The following is a 21781-nucleotide window of genomic DNA, read 5'->3' as shown; positions in this document are numbered from 1 at the left end:
CACATGGCGTTTCAAAAACAAGAACAGCTTTGTAATTATGTTTTGCTTTGTATACAAGTAGTGGTAACCATGAAACGTATTTAAGGCGATTTGCTGTATATGCAATTCTATCAAGCACATAAACATCCCTCCCCTAAACAGAGCCTATTTGCCTTCATTAACCATCCTGGTGTCCCCCCCAGCTTTTTTGAGGGCACATAACCATCTCCTTTCTTTGTCACTCCCTGCCTACACCAGCACTCTCCTGTCTGTCAGTGCCTCGCTCCTTCTCCTTTGAGATCTCTAAAGCCTACACCACAGACTTTGTACCTTTTAAATAGTAATAGATGCATGGAAGAGTTTCAGCATCTGCATATGCTAAGTGCCTTCAGTTCCTCAGTAAAGTCACCCTACAGGAAACAAATGCAAATTACTGCCTTCTAGACATAAGGCACGGTCCTGGGGACCTTGTTATTAAGTCATTAACCTTTGCCTTTCATTTTACTTATATTTTCAGTATTCAAATGTTGCTTGAAATAGACAACCTTAGTACTTCCCCAAGCTGCAATTTGTTACCAAGTGCTTCACTCCAATGATTGAACAGTGACAAACAAATGAGAGTACCAGTTCTCAAGCAACAAGAAAGGAGTTCAACAATTATTGCAAAAGTTAACAATGGTGTCCCCATAAAACCTTGCAAAAATCTGTTTATCATCCTATGCAATCCCTAAACCAAGATTTTCAAAGAGCCCTAAATACCATTTTCTCTGCCTTCAAGGCTTTAGCTCTGCACCCTACTGATGCTCCAGTTTATCAGATGATGATGCTAACCATGGTTGGTATCTTATCTCTGTAATCCCCCAGAGTTAGGCCAAGGCTAGTGTTGTACTACAGGCATGTAAAAATGTGTTTTGCTGTGGAAACAACCACATGTAATTTGGTGAAAAGCCTGAATAATTGGTATGCAATAATTATGGTTTCTAGAACCAAATGTTTGTTTTCCTGGGAGGGGGGAAAAAAGGCAACTCAAAATTTTGTAAGAGCCCTTATCTATTAAACATCAGACTAAAAGTTGGTTCATACACATATTAACATATTAGATATACAACCATGAGATGTCTGGTCAAAAAAACATGTATGGCTACTGAAATCAGTGGGAGGGAGTTTTGCTGTTGATTTGGATAGAATGAAAGTAAATCTGGTTTTCCCCTTCATCAACCCTTTCTGTCCTCTCGGTGTACCCTTTCCTACAGAGGAATACACAGCAATATCCCTGGCAGGCAAGGGGAAAGGCTGATGTAGCCCAGCATCTTCCCATCAGCCCACTTCAAGGAGGACAGAAAGCAGAGATGCTTCCCCAAAATGTCCTCCCAGCCTCTGTGCCTCTCAGCCTTCCCCTGAGCACAGAGCCCAGGAAAGTCTGTCCGGTCAAACCTCCAGCGCTGGCTATGGCTGCTTTTGATGACTGACGTCCAGCACACAGCCAAGCCTCAGCAGAACCCTTTGAAACTCCTACTCAGTAAGCCAGCACGACACTCAAGAGACAAGAGCTGCTCATCAGCCTTCACAGCTCCTGTCCTGTCCTGCCAGCCCTCCCTTTGGGCAGGCAGCCTGGAGCAGTCTCCTCGGGAGAAAGCCACGCTGCTGAACAGAGCTCCCTCCCCAGCGCCCAGGCAGCATCGGTGCTGCCACCTCCACCCAAAAACACAACCTCACCAAGCCTACAGGGGCTCTAGTAACAGCAAAAGGAAAGTGCCTCTTGTCCTGTCTTAAAGCTCCCTTGGCATTAGGCTCTTCTTTCAAAATTTTTCCCATTCTTACTTGCTAAAGCAAACAAAAAAAAAATTCTGGGTTTTTTTTCCTATTTGGAGAAAATGAAGTGTGAACACTGTGTAAGATGTTATAGTTCTTTCTGGGACTTTGGTGTTAACATTTTGAAAAGGTAAAAATTTTTATTGCACAGCACCACATCCCTAATGCTTTGAAAAACTCAAACAAAAAACCCAAGACACCACAAGCAACATTTACTATTCACTTCTGCTTGTTCTGACAGATCTGTCAACCAGGAACCTTTTCAGATGTCTATATTTTGTGAGTATGGCTAAGATGATACTTCCTCAGCATAGCATATGCTAGATTTTAATGTTAATTTTACTGTTCTTTCATTTCACTTTTTCAAACCACATTAATTTAAGCTTTTAAAGCATATTTAAACATACAAATGTACTAATTGTTGTTATTAGACCTATCCTCTAAGAGGCTAAGTATACTGAATTACTACATCAGGCAGTAGGAGAAGCTCTTCCAAAACTCCTGAGGTCCTCAGTACCTAATGAGACTGGATTTTATAGTATCATTAAAATTGTTGTTATACACCTACAGCATTCCCTCTGTGCACAGGTCCCAAATGACAGCATACAAGTCACACTGCATGAGACATGGTGTATTCTGCTGTAGTGTCACAAGGTTGACTTTCCCCACTGACAGACTACAACCTCTGGGCAAATGCCATTAAAAAACCTCTAAATCATAAGAATAAGCTAAAATAAGTATTGGCACCTCTCTCTCTACAGCAGTATCTGTATGAGAAGTCTCTCATTCCCCCTGCACACTGCCTGTAAAGAGATTCACAGGTGCTGTCCCTTTGCCAGCTGCAGCATACAGCTCACGAGAAGCACTCCAATGCTCTTTGGCACTGTGAGCACAGCTGCATTTCTGCTGCTCCCAGTTTTCCTTTACACAGACTCTTCCCTAGATGAGAAGTTTATTCCTGCTCCTGTAAAAGTTCAGCCTGAGAAACACCAAGCAAGCTCTGCAGCTTCAGGAAGGAGCAGGCGAGCGGCTCCCTCCTGCTTTATCTGCGAGCACAGGCATTTTGGGAGCGTGTATCTGCCCTAACACATCCTCCAAGGAAGAGCAGTATCTCCGTGTGCCAACAGCCGAGTGACGGAGGCTGCTGTACCCCCAGAGATACCAATCACTCCTCTCCTGCGGCACAGGGGACATCGGTGTCCTTAACACAAGGCTGCACGAAGCTCCAGGTGTGGCCGTGTCCCCAGTGACGCGAGGGACACAGGGTGTTCCCGGCTCTGAGAGCAGATTAGCGCGCACAGCTACACGCGTGTTTACTTGACTGAGACCCGCGTTTAGACATGTACACAAGTGAACAATCCCGAGCTGTTTACTGGGACAAACTCCCACTGACTGCAGCGGGAATCTGTCTGTCTGCACAGCTGAGGATTGAACCCTCAAACCTTCTGCAGTGCCCATGTGACCATGGATCTCTCCAACACTTGGCTACATTTGGATTCAGAGAGCACGTGTGCCTTTTTAACACTGCCAAAAGAAGGACTAAGGCTCAGCTCATGTTCTTTGAACAAGAGTTTCTAAATTCTGTTATTCTACACGCAGAGCAGATTTCTAGCTCTGACTTTATAAGGCAAAACTATTTTTTTGAAATCACTTAAAGTGATGCACACAGGAGGAACACACACTTATTAAAAGAAATGGACTGTCAGATCCTAAACTATCTCTCTAACTGCTTCCATTTGGAGAGAAAATCCATCTTTATTGACAGTGAAATGTGTTCTCCAGCTGGCTGAACAGCGCTCAGCCCAACACCTTTTGCAATTTTTATGTACCTTCCCTAATCTCAGGGCCAAACCCATCATCAGTCTACTTCTACCATACAATTCATATTTGGATGGCTTATCCAGGACTCCAAACTCCATCACTGTGGAGCAAGCTTGTTGCTTTTCTCCATCATTGGTCAAAACGGGTTGAAGTTAACCTGGTTTATTTGGCAACCATGCTGCTAGAGCTGTTTGGTCAAGCCATACTAGGATTTCTGGCTTTGCATCCGTCAAAAATGCAGTATGTGTTATACATGCCCCCAAGAAGTGCTCATATTCCCAATACTATAAAATGGTTTCCTAGATGTAAGTAGTATCACCACTCTATTACTCTGACAATTCTCCAAGTATGGCATTAGCTGGACAGTAGCCATTAAAATGTTGATCCTAAGAATACAAGGTAACAAACCAGACTATAGACTACAGCCTTGAAGTGACCACAAAAGCTGTCTCATAACACATATTAACCAGTAAAAGTTCATTGTCCATAATAAATTAACCAGATTAAAAGCCAGTGTTGCAAGAAGTCCTGTGTAGGCAGCATGACATTTTCTGTGACAACTGGATAACATGGATTCATGGAAAAGAAGATAATATGAGACAATTTAAACACAATTTCACATAACTGTGATGACTAAGTCAATTTGAATGCTTTCCCCTAAAATGATTCTTCTGTTTCTTCAAAGCAGATAGCAGAAGATCATACACGACCTGGGAACTAAAACAGAAAAAAATCAGTACAGTCTACTGAGTAAGTTTACAAACATACTAAAGTGATTATTTTGTCATCTCTACTCTTCAGCTTCCCAAAGCCATGCCAGGAACAGGTCTGCCAAAGAATATGAGTAACAGTTTGAAAACTGTGTTTAAACTGTGTAGAAAGTGTCAAGTTAGACAAACATCTTTCTGAAAACGAGTCACTGACAAAGCTCTGTAAGTATACACAGTGTTCTACATATAGCTACATGTGCAAATGCAAATATTTGTGAAAATAATCACCATAAACGCAGTGACATGGCAAAAGCTGCTATGAAATACACTTTCAAAACACATACAAATAATCTAGGCTAGTAAATGGTAAACATTACTAAATACACTTGCTTCAGCAGTAATACAAAACTAATGCATCTTGTAACCATGGACAATTGCAGAACAACTTGTGTGGAAGCATTAAAAACCATCAGCATGAAAATACTGTTTTCTGAAACTCCTTCCTGAAATTCCTATCATGGTCTTTAACACTCTGGATACCCGGAGCATGTTTTTAAGGCAAGTGTAAGGACTTGTAACTGAGGGACTATTAGCAATACCAGCAATTTCAGGGCGCTCTGACAACGCGCTTTCATTGCGCGCTGCCTCCCCCACCCTCAATGAACGCCTGTGCTCGTTACAGACATCAGAGCCACGGCGGCACAGCATGTATTTCAAAGGTGCAGTCAATCCCAAGTCGTGCCTCACGCTTATCTCGTCACGAGGCTGCAGCAGCCAACTCTATTGCCTTCAGCCATGTCGGCACTGACACACGCCCCCGCTGCCGGTGGTTTCCCCGTGGAAGGGTGCTTCCATTGGCGTCACCACCGGGACACCTCCTGCCACTGACATGGCCCGGCCGCACGTTTGCAGGACTGGCCTTTTAAAGTCAACCGAATAAACTGGGCAGTGACCAGAACGAGCCGCAGTTATACAAGAAGCAAGGAAATATTATGCAAGACCACAGGAAGTCAGAGGAGACAGCATTCTGGGCAGGCCTGGCAAGGAGTCTGTGTGAACTTCAGCTAACAAGCAAAGCTCGGTCATTGGCGCCAAATTCAGCAGAGAACATTCCCAGTGCTGCAAAGGATAACACTCCCCATGCTTTTGCCAGTGGGCTGTGTTCCAGGACGCCATGTACCTGATGAAATGCAGATAAAAACCGGGTCTTACTTTTCGCCAAGTTTTCACTTATTTTTAAAATTTGAGGCATATTTTGGTCCAACACTTGTTAGAAGTGGCAAATGGTTTATTTTCATGGCTTTGCTAATAGATCACTCACTCTTATGCTCCCTGTAATTTCAAATACAATAAGTGACCTACAAAGAAAACGTTTGGCAGAAGCCTCATTTTTTCCACACATCTTGCCCATATCTACCTCAAGGCTCTCTGCTAACAGGATATATGAGGATTATGGATTCCTTTTCCCTTGGCATTTTGGAATGACCTATGAAAATACACTTGGTGCAAAAGGATGACAACCACCTTGCACATAACTATACTATTTTAGTCTGCTTCAATGTCAAAAGTAATTGTTTTGGGAGTGGGGTTTGGTTGTTTTTTTCATTTCTGAAAGCTACCTCACGCAGGTTCTAATTGGAGAAGACATCCATTAAAATGTAGCAAACCTGATTTCCCAAATGACTGAAAAAATTGGCCTTTATTTGGCAAACATTCATCGTCTAGCAATACATGAGTTCAGAGAGGTTTTATGCTTTGTTCCAGGATTCACCTTTAAAACATCAGTGATAAAATGCTGGAGGTGGAAATCCAGTTTTAGGTTCACACACACAGAGTGCCAAATAAGAAGCACAGCATGCAGAGTCTTACACAACACGAAACAATTACCAATTGTGATGAGAGTAGACAAAGCGTTCTCAAGAGAATCTATTTTATGTTTGTAATCACCCTCAAAAAACACACAATAGCACTCTCCTTCCAGCAAATACATAATACAAACAAAAACCAAACAGTAGTACTGCCTTGACTGGGGGAAGTGATTCTGAGAAGTATAAGAGATCTTCAGTAGATACCGATTGCCAAAGCCAATGAACCAATTTTAAAAGTTTTCATCATTACCTTTTCTTATGGGAACAACAAAAATAAGCAACTCTTAACAGGAGATTCCCGCCTTCAATTCGGTTTGCACATGAAAAGGTTCCCACAACCTACTGCTCTTGCAAAAATAATTAAACAAGCGCTGCAACAACACAGGAAAGTGAAAATGTTAGTGGTGACAATGCCTTCATTGTTGCTGCCAGTATCACAATGCCCAAAATTAATCACAACCCCGACAATCAACACCACCACAGCTGGGCTTCTCCAACCAAAACAGATCTTTCTACAGCCGGATCCACAGTTAAAGCTGTTGAGAAGTGCAGTTGTTTCTCCAGCTGAAGTCAGGGATTTCCATCCAGCAGAAACAAGTCTAGCTGCCCTTCTCAAGGCCTGCATGAAGCACACATTGGTGGTTTTAATGTGGCCAGTCTACACAGCCCACAGTATTGAGTGTTAGTATTAATCATAGTAGCACAGCAGTTTCTTCATCCAAAACCAGTAAGGTCTAAGCACACTGAAACACTTGGAAATGCCCAGAGTAAGGAGAAGCCTTTTATCTGTACCTATTTCTCCCAAATAGCAAGGCAAATAGCTCACAGTGAGTTTTTAAAACACCACAAGTGCTAACTAGTGAACAATGCTTCAAAAGTAACAAGCTGATGTGCCAACAAGGGCTCTAGCAAAAACACACTCCTCCAGATTCTGCAGACTCCTGGTGGATCCTGGAACCTGTGGTACAGCAAGCTGCAAGCATGTAGCTGGCTGGCACTTGGACTTCTTCAGCCATTAATATCTACAGGGAAATGTTAGTAAAAGCTGCGGCTGCAGCTTTTCCCTGTAGCCATTACAACACCTACTCCCAGCTATTTAGTATCCTTGAGATCTCTACAGCTCTATCAGAGATAGAGGCAGACACACAGTAACTGTGTAAACCTTGATCCCTTAAGGAAACAAGCTAGAAGGGGATAATTCATCTAATCACTGTCTCACCATCTATTAAAGTTTCTTTTGATTTCCAAGTAGTTCACTGAGCCATAATCCTTCTCCAAACTTCCTATTTGCAATCCATATTCAGCAACAGCAAACTATATATACCTCCAACCACAAGCACAATAAGGTATTTACTTCCTCTGAGGTGGAAGGGGGGATTGTCCTGACTCTCAGGAGTAAGTACATTTCCAGGTTGAGGCCTTCTCTTTATTTTCCTTCAGTACATTGATTTCATATTCCACAGTTTCACAAAAACATCTCCTGGTATGTGGGCAAACAGAGCACAATGAAATACATTTGCCCACCAAATACTCCTTCTTACAAGTGTAAATCAGAGCTGATTTCCTATGCAAGGAACAGTATAAGAACAGATGATTGTTTTACTTTCCTCATCCCTTGCAAAGGTATTTCATGTGCTTAATCCACCAGCCAAGACCTGAAGTGAAATGATCATGAAACCCTCTTTCAAGAGGGGTGAAGGCTTATATCACACACAGCTGACATTTTATTTTCCTCAAAGGCATTTTCACAGAGGTCTGAGGCAGGAACTGAACTCCATTTTGATAAAGGTTATAGACATCATGGACAGGGAGGTCTTTTGGTACAAAAGCCAGAGCACTCCAACTGTTAATTAAGGTACAAAGAGAAACTGAGGAAACCAAACCAACAGGAGCACACAGCTCAACAAATGACTCAGTAAGCTCTTTCCCTGGCTGTAACCTACTCAAAATGCAATAGAACATGAAATCATTTTATAGTTGCACTGTATTCATCACATGACACCCTCTGAAGGAATGCTCTGCAGTGACTTCACGTTGGCAGTGTTTCTTCTTAAAAGGTTTTAACAGGTCAGGTGGCAGGCGCTCTTCCTCTCTCAGCTCTGCCTTTAGGTGGACTTCTGCTCTACATTAGCCACCACTGAGCCCAAAATCCCTACTGTGACCTGCAATGCTGACTTTGCTCCCTGCTCATTTTATTCCCCAGGTTAGAAGAGCTCTGAAAAGCTCCTATTTGAATAAGCACCATTTGCTGTCATCTGCTTCTTTTAAAATACTTCTTTTTAAAAGTGTCAGCAATAGAACTGGTCACTCTGGTTGGATCATTGCTTCATATCTGCCGTTTGAGAAGCTGGAATTTACTTACACCATGTTTACAGTGACATTTAGGTTTGAGGGGCAGGGAGATGTCCTAAGATCTGGTAGGCAAAAGGAAAGAAGTGTTACACAGATAGTGCAAGAGGCTGTGTTATCTTCCTCAGGGCCTGCACGCAGTGTGCAAAGCTGCCAAGTCTGTCTGAAAGGTTAGGCTTTTCTCGCTGTCTCTTCTTTACTCTAAACTCTGTAGGGGCTCCATCTTCAGGCCCACCCTGGCACCCGAGTGTAAGAGAAGCCTTAACTGAATGAAGATCCACAGGCTTCAGTCCCTGTGAATTGTGTATGCTGGCCTCTAGACCCCTGCCCCAGTAACCCTGTATGTCAGCACTCTTCTACTTTCTTACAGCTCTCAGTTCAAAGAAACAGAGAGCAAATGATTGCTGAAACCCTGCTGAACTCCCCATCTGCAGAAAGGACCGGTTTTGTTGTGACGGTCAAAGCCTCCTTTTCACTCTTATTGCCCCGTGGGTTGCTCACCTGCCTGCTCCGTGATGAAATCTGAAAGAATACAGGGTTTATCATCTCTGAGATGCTTTCAGGGTGTTGCAATCTCCTGCTGCTGCCACCAACACCCCCACCTTCTCAATTGCTTGGGGCGTCTAAATTGCACATGGATCTTGTAAGACAGGAGGACAAATTCAAAGGTGAAGCAAGCGAAGGCGTAGGTCACCCGTCAGCATGTGGGTGTAACCTACATATTGAGGGATAATATGGAGTGGTGCAGTAAAGAAAGCAATTAACCAGGTAGTATAGGAGTGAGAGATAACCAAACTCCTTCCACCTGACAACCTCCTATTGAAGCATTTTCAAGTTAGGTTTATTCTGCGAGCTTCTTGCCAGCATATCTTCAGCATTGTGTTAGGCATAGAAATAGAAAGGCTCCATTTTAAGAAGTTTACAATTTAAATAAATAAAACACACAAAGGGTGGAAGGAAGGATGTACTACAATCCCAGTTTTCCAGACTGGGGAGCTAGGATAACTACAGTGAGAAGCCACACCACACTGTCCAGGCTACAGTGCCCTGAATACCCAGCAGAACAAAGAGCTGGGCTGAGCAAGGGGCTTTCGGAGAGGGTGTGGAGGGGAAAGGAGACAGAGGAAGCAACTGCAGAGGTCAGACCTACTTGCTAAAGCTGCTGTTCAGCAGCCAGGTCAATAACCAGACTCAACTTTCACAGCCAGCTCTACTGAGAGTGGTGAACAAGCTCAAGAAACAGAATCTAAAATGTGATTTTATTCAGCTTCACTGCACTTTGGCCCAGGTCCCCATGCCAGAGAGGCTTTGTTCGGGCCAGTCATGCAGCTGACAAACAAAAGTAGGGTTGGGGGGTTGGTTTTTCTTAAATGGGAAATAATGGCTGTTTCGAAACACCAGCATTAAGTTTCCCTGAAGATATCTGCACTTGCTTCTATTTCAATTTCAAGCCAGCACATGCCTAAGAGAACGGGATAGTCCCCTTTTGTGAATCACTGGGAACATAAATACGGCTTTGCTATTACGTAAAAGAGCCAGTAGAAGCACTGAGACAACTTGAGCACAGAAAGGATGTTCCTATAAAAATGTCCCTCTGATTAGTAATGGCAATAAACACGTCCTTCAGATCATTCACAGGGGAGAAAACCAAGAACCAGATTTACTAACACAAACTGATAATCTTACAGCGGCAGCACAAAACCAGCCCACCCGCAGCTGAACCAAGCTGTGTTCCCCCAGTGAAATGTGACATCCTCCACCTAACCACACACATAAAAGTGCTGCATTAAGCAATGAAGGGGGTCAACACCCCCAAATGTCTATCTTCCCTTAAAAGTGTAAATAACACTGTTTTGTTAAGACCAAGCATAACTCTCTGTCTTGGGGCATTGGTTTCCTGCTCTGCAAGCAGAACTCAGCCATCCCACGTGCAAGAACTGCCCAACTCCAACTCTCTGCACTCTTCAACGTGCAAGACAACCTTACAGGACAACGGGAACTGTCTCCCGGATCAATATAGGGATAATGGAAGAAGTAAACCAAGAGCCACATTTGTCATGGTTTTCCTTTGCGACAGAGGAGGAATGGGAAAAGCCAGCAGTAGGCAAAGCCTTGTTGTTCTTCCAAGACCACATGGTGAAGGCAATATGCAGAGGCAACTCCAAAATGCTTACCCCTTCCCAAAGGCTCTCCACCCTCACTGAATTAGACAAATGCAGCTCTTCCAGAAGAAATATCTGGCAAAAACGATAGGAAAATACCAAAAGCACTTTCAGCAATTTGCAATCTTCTCTCACGGGTTATGAAACACAGTGGAGGCAACTGAGACCTTAAAAAAAAAACCCCAAAAAAAACCTGGAGTGTAGTATAGCTCTAACTGGTCGCTAGATTTGTATTCCAGAGAAAAAGTGCCTAAAGAGTCACGGCATGATGAAGCCATTTAATGCTGAATTTCTTCTCACACATCCAGGTATGACTGACGCTGACATTCCACAGATCACTCAAAAGGTATTTCTGTTCTAAGCAAACTTCCTATCAGCTTTAAATCAATACTCACCATAAATACCTAAGTCTGAAGACACTGTCATTGCCACCAGCTAACGAGTTTGTTATTTCATCATAATGCCACACAAAAATCTAACCAGCAACAACAATGCTTATCATCTCAGAAGATACTTTGCTATTTGCAATGACTTTTGGATACAAATTGCACAGACAGCTAAAAGCCGGGCACATTCCTAGCAACATTCCCCAATTACAAGTGTAAAAATACAGAGGGGGTGGTTTCTCAACTGTCTGAAAGATCTTTGAAGTGTTTTGACAATAAGTACCCAATAATACCTAGAATTTACTGGCAGAGAGGGTGATACAATTGTGAATGAACAGACAGGGCCCGAAGACCAACAGCAGCCAGAGAATGTCCCAAACACAATGGCTGAATGGGATTGCTTTGTAGTTTATCATACAAATGCAAGTGCAAATGACTACAGCTGTGATACCACCAGCTTAAGCAGTTTAAGCACCTTTTTATGGCAGTAAATACCTTAGATATGCTAAGGGTGAAACAAAATACAAGGAATGCTCTTTAAAGTATACTTCCACCACCTTTATAAAAGCTGCCTAATAACCATCCCACTTCATACTTGCTTCAGCTTATTACCTAAGCAAATATTTATCTTAATAGAGCATGAATATATCTAAAGTGAAAAACATTTTACAGTAATTTTTGAACACCATCAGACAACTTGCACCAAAATTATGAGCCCTTAGTGGATATTCTCCCATGCAGATTAAAAAAAAGTTTGTAAGGCCTCTGACACAACGAATGAGCATCAGTTTTCCCTTTTAAGAAGAGAAGAATAGGGCGCGTTTTTAAGATTTCATGCAACCTATTCAGGCCACTGAACTGGGTTCTTGAACTGAAACCATCCAGCACACCACCTTCTGTGTACTAAATACTATATATACAGAAGGGATTCAGAAGCTGACTGTGTAAAGAAAACACGTGTACTAGGCCAAAGGTTGATACCACCTGGGATGACTATATTTCAAGATATAATAATATCTGCTACTTCAAGCAATAGCTTTCCTGGGAAAGGCAAACATGTCTATCTCTCAGCCTATGCAGGCAGGTTTTCAAGAACATGGCTCTGAAATTATCAGTCCTTTGAGAACAAGCTAGAAACTCTTTAAACATGCTGTTTTCATCTCTCCCATATTTTGACTTGCTTGTCTGCTGTGTCAGGAGCCAGTGAGGGGTTATGGCAGGCCTTCATTGCTATGTTTTCAATTATACCACAGTCTTTAAAAAGCTGTTCACATAACCAAAGCTAGAGAAGACCTTTGTCATTGCCAAGTCACACTTCCTGCCTAACCCAAGCCAAAGAGGACTAAGTATTTTCATCAGACCTGGTAACTTGTCTAAGCAATTGCAGTTTTTGAAAGACTGGGACTGTTTTAAATTCAAGGCTTTAAGTGTTGAGGGCCTTGTAAATAGTGTAAAAGGAATACCTAATATTTTGGTTTAGCAGATAAATTCGAAGATTTCTCCTGAAAGGAAGACAGGAATCTGTTTGAGGCCAAGCCACCAAACCAGACACATGTATGTGTGTTGTAGACCTTGGTACAGTAAAGATCTGGAAAAAACCCTACTTAAGTCTAACACCAGAAAAGAAAGACAAAGACAAAAGAAAAATATTTAAATTAACAAGAGACTAATAATTATTTAAATCTCATTCAAATGAATTTAGAACATCTGGCTTTCAATTAACAACACAATGCAACACAGGAAACCTTATAAAAATGAAGCCAAATCTAAAATGTTTCAACAGTCTCCATATGTCTTGACAAATTCTGAACCCAATCCCTTCATTTTAGTCTAGCTCAAACTAGAACACTAGCTCTTGTTTCCCTTATGCTCTGGAAAATTATTTTCCAAGAAAATATTTGTTTTTACAGAAAATATTTACCAACTGCATCTGCAGCTTTTCCAGCACTTGGTACCATTGTTCAAAATTTGCACTTTATATCTTACCTTCATTTACCCAACTCTAACCACATATATTTTGATATATTAGATAATGAGTGACAAATATTTACAATAGATTAAGTTCACGTTTCAGAAGTTCCAAATAATTTTTAAATGATCCCAGTAATCTTACTACACATATGCCTTCAGACAGACTGCCTGCTATCAAGTGCCATAAGCTACACCCCCATGATTCATCCATTAGGAGAGCTGCTTGGTTTAAAAAAAAAAAACCAAAACCAAAACCAAACCACACCACCCCCCCCCAAAAAAAAGTGGCCATGCACAACACTCCCCATATCACTTCTAATTTTAGCTTTTCCTTAGATAACACAATTTCCTGAAACAAAACGAGATTGCTCACACTATTCTAGCTCCAAAATGTTATTGCAAAAGTATTGTTATTTGTAGAAGTAGTTCAATGCACACATTATTTCATACTCAGATATAAAGGGATGTTTCAGTGCTTCAGCCTTCTGTTCTGCCAGGGCTGTGGAGAAGGAGGTGAGAACAACCAGGAGTTACTTCCCCCCACACACACTTCTTTTTTTTCATTTTGTTTGTTTGGGGAAGAGGATTTAAAGAATGAGGCAGGCAACAGAGAGCAGTGTAGGACCCTGCATTCATCACTGTTCACTCATATATATGAAAAAAACAAGCAAACAAATTCCAGCCAAATCCCATAAAAGTCCGGTTGTTTCTCCATCAAATTCCTACTTTACAGTCTGTCCAAATTCTGGCCTGAAGGTTCCATTCATGCAGGTCAGAGCTGGGATTTAGGGACATGCTCAACAAGTAGGGACTGGAGGAATAGCCAGGCACAGGCAAGATGCAGTTTGAGAGACGTTTCTTGTTGGGAACACAACAGGCTGCTGAAACCTCTTTGAGCAAATAGTCAGCTTGGTCCTACAGATTTTCCACAAATACTTGAGATTAAAACACAGGCTACTTAATGTTTGTTTGAAAGCAAATCAGTGCATAAATACATACACGGCAGAATGAAGCAGCATTTGTAACTTGAGAGGGGTTCAACATATTTACATTAGGAATAAAAACCACTGAGGAGCTGTATTATCCTGGTTTTGTCCTACTTGAGGGCACAAACAAAATAAAAAAGTTTTTTTTCCTCCTGCCCAAATGCACACAATTTGTTGATAAAGCTGCAATAAGACAGTCCAGCCATAAGCTAACACAAAGTATGTGGAAAGTTTCAGAATTTTTCAAACTTCTCGGAGGCAACACCCTAAACATTCCCCTAAATCAAAGAAAAATGCTGATTCCACATATTAGCACACAGAGAAAGGGTCAAGACCAGGGCACCTCTTTGACTGAAGATCAGACATAAAAATTCAACTAAAGCAACTTTGCTCCTTGTCTGGCAAAACACTTGAGATCTGAGTTTCTATAAAATAAATACTGAATATTTGCTGTGTCACATAAAGCAATGGACAGAGAAGCATAATAGAGATGCTATCCAAATTCCAAATGCTTTGCAATAACAGTCTAGTAAATTAAATTACAAGTCTAACTGTTTTCAGGCCCAAATATGCCCATTTAATCAAAATTTATTATGGCAGATTTTGTTTCAGCTAAATTTTCTAGACCTAAATAAAGTCACAGAGGAAAAAAACCAAAATCATAATTAGATTTCATCTCAAGAAGAGCATAATTAAGTGAGTTACTTTGGAACACTACTTATTTATCAGCCAATTGGCCTACTGTACTTTATTAAGCTACTTTCCAAATGCATAATAAAATAGTTTCCCATTTTACAGACTTCAGAAAGTGTGTCCACAAAAAGCAGATCTGTAAATGTAAGAAATAAGTTATCTTTTTAATATATAAGCAGTCTGGTTTTACCAGATAACTACTTTATTGTATTGCCTTTTAAGCAAATTGAGCACAAGAATGATAAATGAGTAAAAACCTGCCAGATGCATAATTCTTGCTCTTTCTCATCATTTAAGAGAAGGGCTCTGTCAACCTTGTGCCAGCTACCAGGAGCAGAACTATTTATAACTATTAAGACATACATGTTACTATGAATATTGGAGTAATTAGCACAATAGTATTTCACAAACAGCTTTAGCGGTATAAAACCATTCCATGCATTTAAATTATTTTAAAATACAATCTGCCTTTGTATTGCTCATTTCCTTACTCTAATGTTTATCCTAAGAATAGCAAAAAGTTTAGTGCTTAAAGAGTTCTGCTCCCACCACACCTAAGAGAAGCTCCTGCTTGGAACCTGAAAACAAAAATACTTAATGTTTATGAATCCATCATAGTTAAAAATATTACATAAAGATATAGAGAGATCCATTTTTGATACTCATGATGGATCTCCTGAATTTGCAGCATAAATACAAAACTGGTAATTAGCCAAGTATCTCTAATATGCAAGACATTCTTAATGACCCCCACAAGATAAATGTGACAAAGATGCAGAGATAAGGACATGACACAAAGATTGTGTTTATGAAGGGCTGGCAGATTTTTAAATTGCTCTAGGGCTAAGTGCTAAACACAAGCAGAGCAAGCCCTCGGAGCATCCCTGTGAAACACAAATTCCCAGATGCTCAGATCACTTTGGGAAGATGGTGCACACTGGGAGGCACTCACACTGCACACCATTCCCACAGCAAAAGACATTCAGTCTTCATCAAGCTGAAACACTTTGGCTCTGTCGAGATGAAACCACAGGAGCTGGGCAGCAGAAGCCAAGAGTTCCCAAGCAGGCCAGGTGTCCGAGCCAGAGCTCAGCCCAACCTCTGCTCCGTGTCACTGCAGGCTGAGGCAGAGCTGGGGGCAGGCGTGAGCCTGTCTCTCCTCATTCCTGTACCCTTGGGCCACCCTCTGGTAGAAAAGCCAGACATCTCTAGAACTCAGAAGGGGCAGGGAGTACAGAAACAGAAGGGGCAATACCAAAGTAGGAGGGCTATGAGTGGCCAGGATCATTCAAGATGACCTGCAAGCTATGAAGTGCCTGAATTTGTGGTGCTGAAAAGTAAATACAAATTGCTTAATGTTAACACACCATAAACATGTGCTAAACAGCCAGTTTCAGCAGATTGTTCACCAGGAATTCAGGAGATCACATTTCCTTTGGATAACTCCAAACAAGAAAAACTGCAAGGGCAGATGTGAACACAGAAGCAAACAGAAGTAACTAAAATATGTGGGCTATGCATGGGGCAATGTTGAGCAATAATAAAACTTGAAAAAAAAATTTATGAAGCTGAGTAATCTATGAAATAGTCTGCAAAGGAAAGCGTTCAAACCTCCATCAGCTAAAGCACATGAAGTGAGGTTTAAAAGAGTTTCAAACCTGGGCTGGGGTTTGAAGAGAATGGACAAGATCATCTGTCACCACCAGCACAGAACAGCAGGCAAGAGGGAGTATACCTGGCAACAGTGACACACAGAAAATGTACTGGGGAGAACAAAACTGAGACTGTATGTTTCTTGACATCTGCAGTTTAACACCTTGGCACATCCAAATGCTCACATTTCCTGACATCCAAATTACATCCATTACGAGCGAGCAGCTACCTGAGCTCTAGAGAGCTGTGCCATCAGGACAGTTTCCTCATCCTGAGGAGCAACAGCCAAGAATGACCTCAGCTTGGCAAAACTACTCTCCTGAAGGAAAAGGTCAGCAAAATTTGAGGCACAAAGCACCTCATTAGAGGGGCTCAACATCAAATAAAGCCCAAAGTAAAAGGGTAAATGAAAGCAGTCTATTACCTAGACAATAACTGGGGGAAATCCCATTTCTTTACTATCTGGACCAGAAGAAGTTAAACAGATTTATGTAACATTACATGGTTATGGTCAAAAACATACTGTGAAATTACATGGGGACCACTAGAACAGAAACACCCTGAGCTGCAAAATTGGTCTATTTTTCATACAACTGGAAAACAAACACAGAATTCCCCAAGTAACAACACAACTGAAAAGGTGAAGCCGAATGATGCATCCTTCTCCATGGTACTTGACTTGTCCTGAGCCTGGTTTCAAACTTTTCTCAAGCAACACATTTGTCCATGCAGAACCATTCATTTAACACAACATCCACTCCTAACAAAATAACTGTCTTGCAAATCATTAAAAAAACACATCACGATATTGTATCAGACTGCTCGAATTACATTGGGACTTACCTACTCTTGTTGTAATGCACAGCTGTGCAGATCAGATACTCTTCCCTTAGCTTTTACTATTTGCTAAAATGTGTTAAGCCCTTTTATTCCTCCTTCTCCCAGTTTCTAATTACCAGCATTCTAAGAGAGTATCTAATACTGTGTAGATTTTTTAAAATAAGTTAAAAGAATACTCATATTAATTTCCGCTCTGTATCTTGGACTAACTTTAAATGAGGGAAATCAGCCTCCTGAAAGTGCCATAACATTTGTTCCAAATAAAGCAACTGCTCCTTTTTGCTGGCAAACAGAGCTTCAAATGAAGACCTGAGAATGTTCTCCAACTTAAACGGACCATTAAGAGAATTGAAGATTATCTTCCTTAGAACATTTGTTTAACAGCAAGAGATTTGCTCCTCAACATAGTTTCAGAGCTGCCTGGAAATCTAACACTGCCCCACCTTTTCTCCATGAAAGTGATTTATAAATGCTATTAGCAAATAAGGTTAGAGATCTTTGTTGCATATCTGGATAGAGATCAAGCAAACAATACCTTAACTGTCGAACTCAAGGCAATAAACCTACTCTATAATAATACTGGAAAATTAAGAGAGCAAAACTATCTTGTTTCAACAGGCTACATAGGGTACATCCCCAGCAGGGATATCCACAGCACACTGACAGAGAGGCACAAACCAGCTATCTGAAATCCCTCATATGACACTCTCCCAGTTCTTCCACAAACATTAATTTACGCAACAATCCCATGAACCAGATAACAATTATCCTACTTCTGAGAGAAGCAGAAAAATTGTCACAGAGTGTCACAATATTTAAAAGCAGTGACGGAGTCAGGATCAGGGTTCAGACTTCAGTCCTGTGAAGCCTGTGTAGTATCTGAAGGATATTTCCCCAAACCACTTCAGCGTGCTGTCCTGCAAGATTAGACAGCACCCAATCCCTCACTCTGCTGGAAAGCAAGAGGTTAAAACTGAAGAGATTACGAGTGCCCCGTTAAAAAGAGGTGATACAATGAATGCAGTGTATTTCCAATATATACACTATTTCATCCTCTTGCCTCATAAACTAACACATTTGTAACTACATTGTACTGTACTATAATTTTTTGGTTTTTCAACATAAGACACAAAACGTACGTGTATTTTGTACTCTGCGCTCTATCTAAAACAAAATATACTTGAAGCAACTGTTTAACCTTAATAGGTTAGTTTCTGGTAAATTAAGGAAAACAGAACTACAGGGAAAAGGTACGATTTACACAACTATACCTCCCCTACTACACCGTCATAGGGTGACTAAATGAAAAAGGAGCTACTTCACAAACAAAAACCAAGGGTTTGGAGTTTACTGCGTGGTAACTGGATAGTACACACGACAAATAACAACATAAAAGTCTCAGTCTGTAAACCACATTGCTTATAAAGAGAATCTATGGCCAGAACAGTAACCTGTGTTGATAATCGACGGATCCTGCCTGCAGTAGAAAACAGACTGAATACATATCCTTTCACAAGACTTCATAGACCTTTATTCACTTGCTTAGTTTTCCCCATGTCCGTGCCCTCTCTCCATATGAACAATCCATAGAAATTGTTTATAGCTTTGGAGCAACAAGTAGATAATTCTTCTCTTTATCTCCACCTGTAACTTCTGTGTTATGGACTGCTGAGTTTTATTTTGACGTTTATTCTCAAGAACCAACAAGAAAACACTCTTTGATGAACTACAAAACTACCAGTGCGTTACTTTGATTCCCTCTGGAAGGGTCGCTCTGGCAGTGTGGGAATGTCTAGCTTTACATCCCTCTCAGAGGGCAGCAGCAAACGAGGAGCTGGGCACTCCTAAAGCTCTCGGCCCTCCGGGAAAACTCGCTGACAGCTGAGGAGCTCCGTGATCCGCGGGAGATGCACCGCGGCCAGCGTCTCGGACTGGAGCGAGGAGGTGTCGAAATATTTACACATAGCCTGGCAATTTCATCCACGCGACTTTAGTTACAAAACACGTTTTGCTAAGAGTGCTGCTACCTCCAAAACCCCTGTCCTCAACTTAAAAATAGTTTCCTACTCTCTCTGTCCTTGCTGATACCAAGCCCTCCCATGGCGTACATGACAGTGGCCGCACACCGGCTGGCTGGCCCTGCCTGCCAGGTGCACCTGCCCGCAGCCCGGCACGGCCGGGGCCGCCACCGCCGGGCCGGGGCCGGGTGCTCTGCCGGCCGCGGTGCCACCGGCGGGTGCAGCTCCCCGGGCAGGCGCTCCCCGGCTCGGCGGCGGCCCGGACGGAGCGCGGGTTACCCCGAAGGGACGCGCCGCTGCTCCCCTGCCCCTCTCCCCTCCCGGGCTGGGCGATCTAACTCGCTCACGCCGCAGCCGGTTCCCGCAAAGGCTCCGGGTCGCACGGGAGCCGTGGAGGGGAGAGGCGAGGCCGCACCGTCCCGCCGGCAGTGCCCCCTCGGCGGGGAGTCCCGCGGCCGAAGGGGGCAGCCGCAGGAGGACGCAGCGGCCCGAGCAGCCCGGCGCCTCGCCCGCGGCCCCTCACCTTTTCTTCTCCTTGTCAGCTGTCATCGCGGCGGCTGCTGCCGGCTCCTGCGCCGCCTCTCGGGCCGGGGCGCGCTCAGCACCTGCCCGAGGGACGCGGGGCTCCGCGGGCGCCGGCGGGCGAGGAGCGGGGTCCGGTTCGGCCGGGTCGCCCCCGAGGCGGGCGTACAGTCTCAGGACACTGCCGAGGATTGTACGGCCCGCCCGGGGGAGGCGGTGGTAGCGGCGGCTGCTGCGGCGGGACAGCAGCGACGCGGCGGCGGGGCTGTGCAGCTCGGCGCCGCCCGCAGAAAGTTCTCACTTTAAACCTTGGGCAGCCGCCGGCCGCGGGGGCAGGGCCGGCCCCCTCCGCCCGGGACCCGGCCCGCACAGCCCGGCCCCGCCACCCCCGCCGCGCCCGCCAATGGGGGCCGGCGGGGCGCCCCGGGCTCCCCGCCCCCGGCACCGGCCCGGCCGGGGGTCAGCGGGGCCGCTCCGCTCCGCCCCGCCAGCGCCGCTCCGGCTGCCGCGGGGCTCCCGCACACGGGCACCGGTCCCTCCGCTGCTGTCTTAGTTTTTAGTTATTGAAGTTTTTGGTTATTAAACTTTCTTCTTTTTTAAAACTTTTTTTTTTTTTTTTTCCAGAAGTGATATCTCCCCGCCGGTGCGGTCCGAGGGCCGCCGCGACACCTGCCCGGCGGCCGCGGAGCAGCTGCGGTGCTACCCCGGCACCGAGCGCTGCTCCCGCAAGCGGGCACCGTCCCGCACTCGCCCCCTGGAGCGCCCCCCGTTCAGCCCGTGGCAGGGATGTTGAAAAAATAAATTTAAAGTTACGAAAATAAAAGCCGCAAGGACGGTGCGGGCTTGGGGCGAGGCCCCGGAGCCATCGCAGGCGTGCGGGGCCGCCCTGCTACGGCCCGGCTGAGCTCGGCCCGCGTCGCACACGGAGCAGAGGGAGCGTGGCGGCGGCTTGGGGCAGGGGGATGTGGAAGGAAGCGAGGGCTGTTCTTTTGCCTCCCTGATGGGAGTTCCTTCCTCTCCCTGTTTTTTCAATTTTATTTTCTGTATCGAAGGGGATATTTCAATTCAGGCACTTTTAAAACTCGTGGTTGATGACACATGGTGAAGCGAGTCTGTGGCAAGAAGCACCAAAGCTCATCTCATGCTAGCACCTGCTATGGCTTGCTGCAGTAAAGATAAATGTAAATAAATAGAAAAAAGTCCTCTTGCTTTGACTTCTGTTTATTTTACACCAAAACAACTAACACTCCTAGACAAGGGATTATGAAATTTTTTAAATTTTTCCTGATCTTGTTTTTCAGCATGGTAGAAACTTCAGCCTTATCCTCATGTTCTCTAAGGCTTACCTTACATTTTTATATCTTGAACCAAATGCACACCTCTCCATTAGGCTGCACGAGGTTTTCTTTACTTCTGGAAAATGGAAGTACTGCAGGCAACATGAACCAAACAAGACTTATTTCTTGCTAATTCAAATTTGAGCCATTTCCCCCATGCCGTTTCAAGGCTGGTTTGTATACAATGGGTCAGAGGGTGTTTTCCTTTTCTTTTATACAGTATGAAAGTTTAAAGAAATGCATTTGGGCTTGAATTTGCATATTCTGCTCTCAAGTCTGAAAGGAGCTACACATGCTTACACAGCAACAGCCTAATTATGTGGTAACAGTTGGGGTTTTTTTCTTGTTATACAAGAGAACCTAAACAAAAGAAACCCACAAATATTTAAAACCTAAGTAAACTTAGTCAAACAGAATTTGTGTATGCAGGACTAAATTTAACCTTCTGGGAATAGGAGAATGCAACAGGATCAAAGACCCAAGTCACTCATTTCCTAGATTAAATAGACCTCTTGGTCCTTCATTGATCTCTGCTGATGTCAATGCTCCTTGCTGTATCTTGAAGCACTTCACTTGCATAAACAACTTGCCTTCAAAGATCAGACAAGAAAAGCATTCAAACGGACTAAATCCAAACCACTCAGTAAATTTTAATTATTTCACATCTAGCTCAT

The 21781-nt window shown here is 43.4% G+C and overlaps 1 protein-coding gene across 1 annotated transcript in view; it reads right to left on the bottom strand.

The window, feature by feature from the left end:
* EPAS1 (endothelial PAS domain protein 1) overlaps positions 1-20138 on the bottom strand; it is a 76820-nt gene extending 56682 nt beyond the window's left edge. Inside the window, exon 1 of the mRNA XM_030235934.2 lies at positions 19772-20138. Within this exon, the coding sequence (XP_030091794.1) occupies positions 19772-19797 (26 nt within the window). The 5' untranslated portion in view covers positions 19798-20138. The remainder of the gene's footprint in view (positions 1-19771) is intronic.
* Between the last annotated feature and the right edge of the window lie 1643 nt (positions 20139-21781).

This window comes from Serinus canaria, chromosome 3, assembly GCF_022539315.1.
Source record: "Serinus canaria isolate serCan28SL12 chromosome 3, serCan2020, whole genome shotgun sequence".
Classification (NCBI taxonomy): domain Eukaryota; kingdom Metazoa; phylum Chordata; class Aves; order Passeriformes; family Fringillidae; genus Serinus; species Serinus canaria.
Note: the sequence above shows the minus strand (reverse complement) of the source record. Positions and strands in the feature narration are given on the sequence as shown.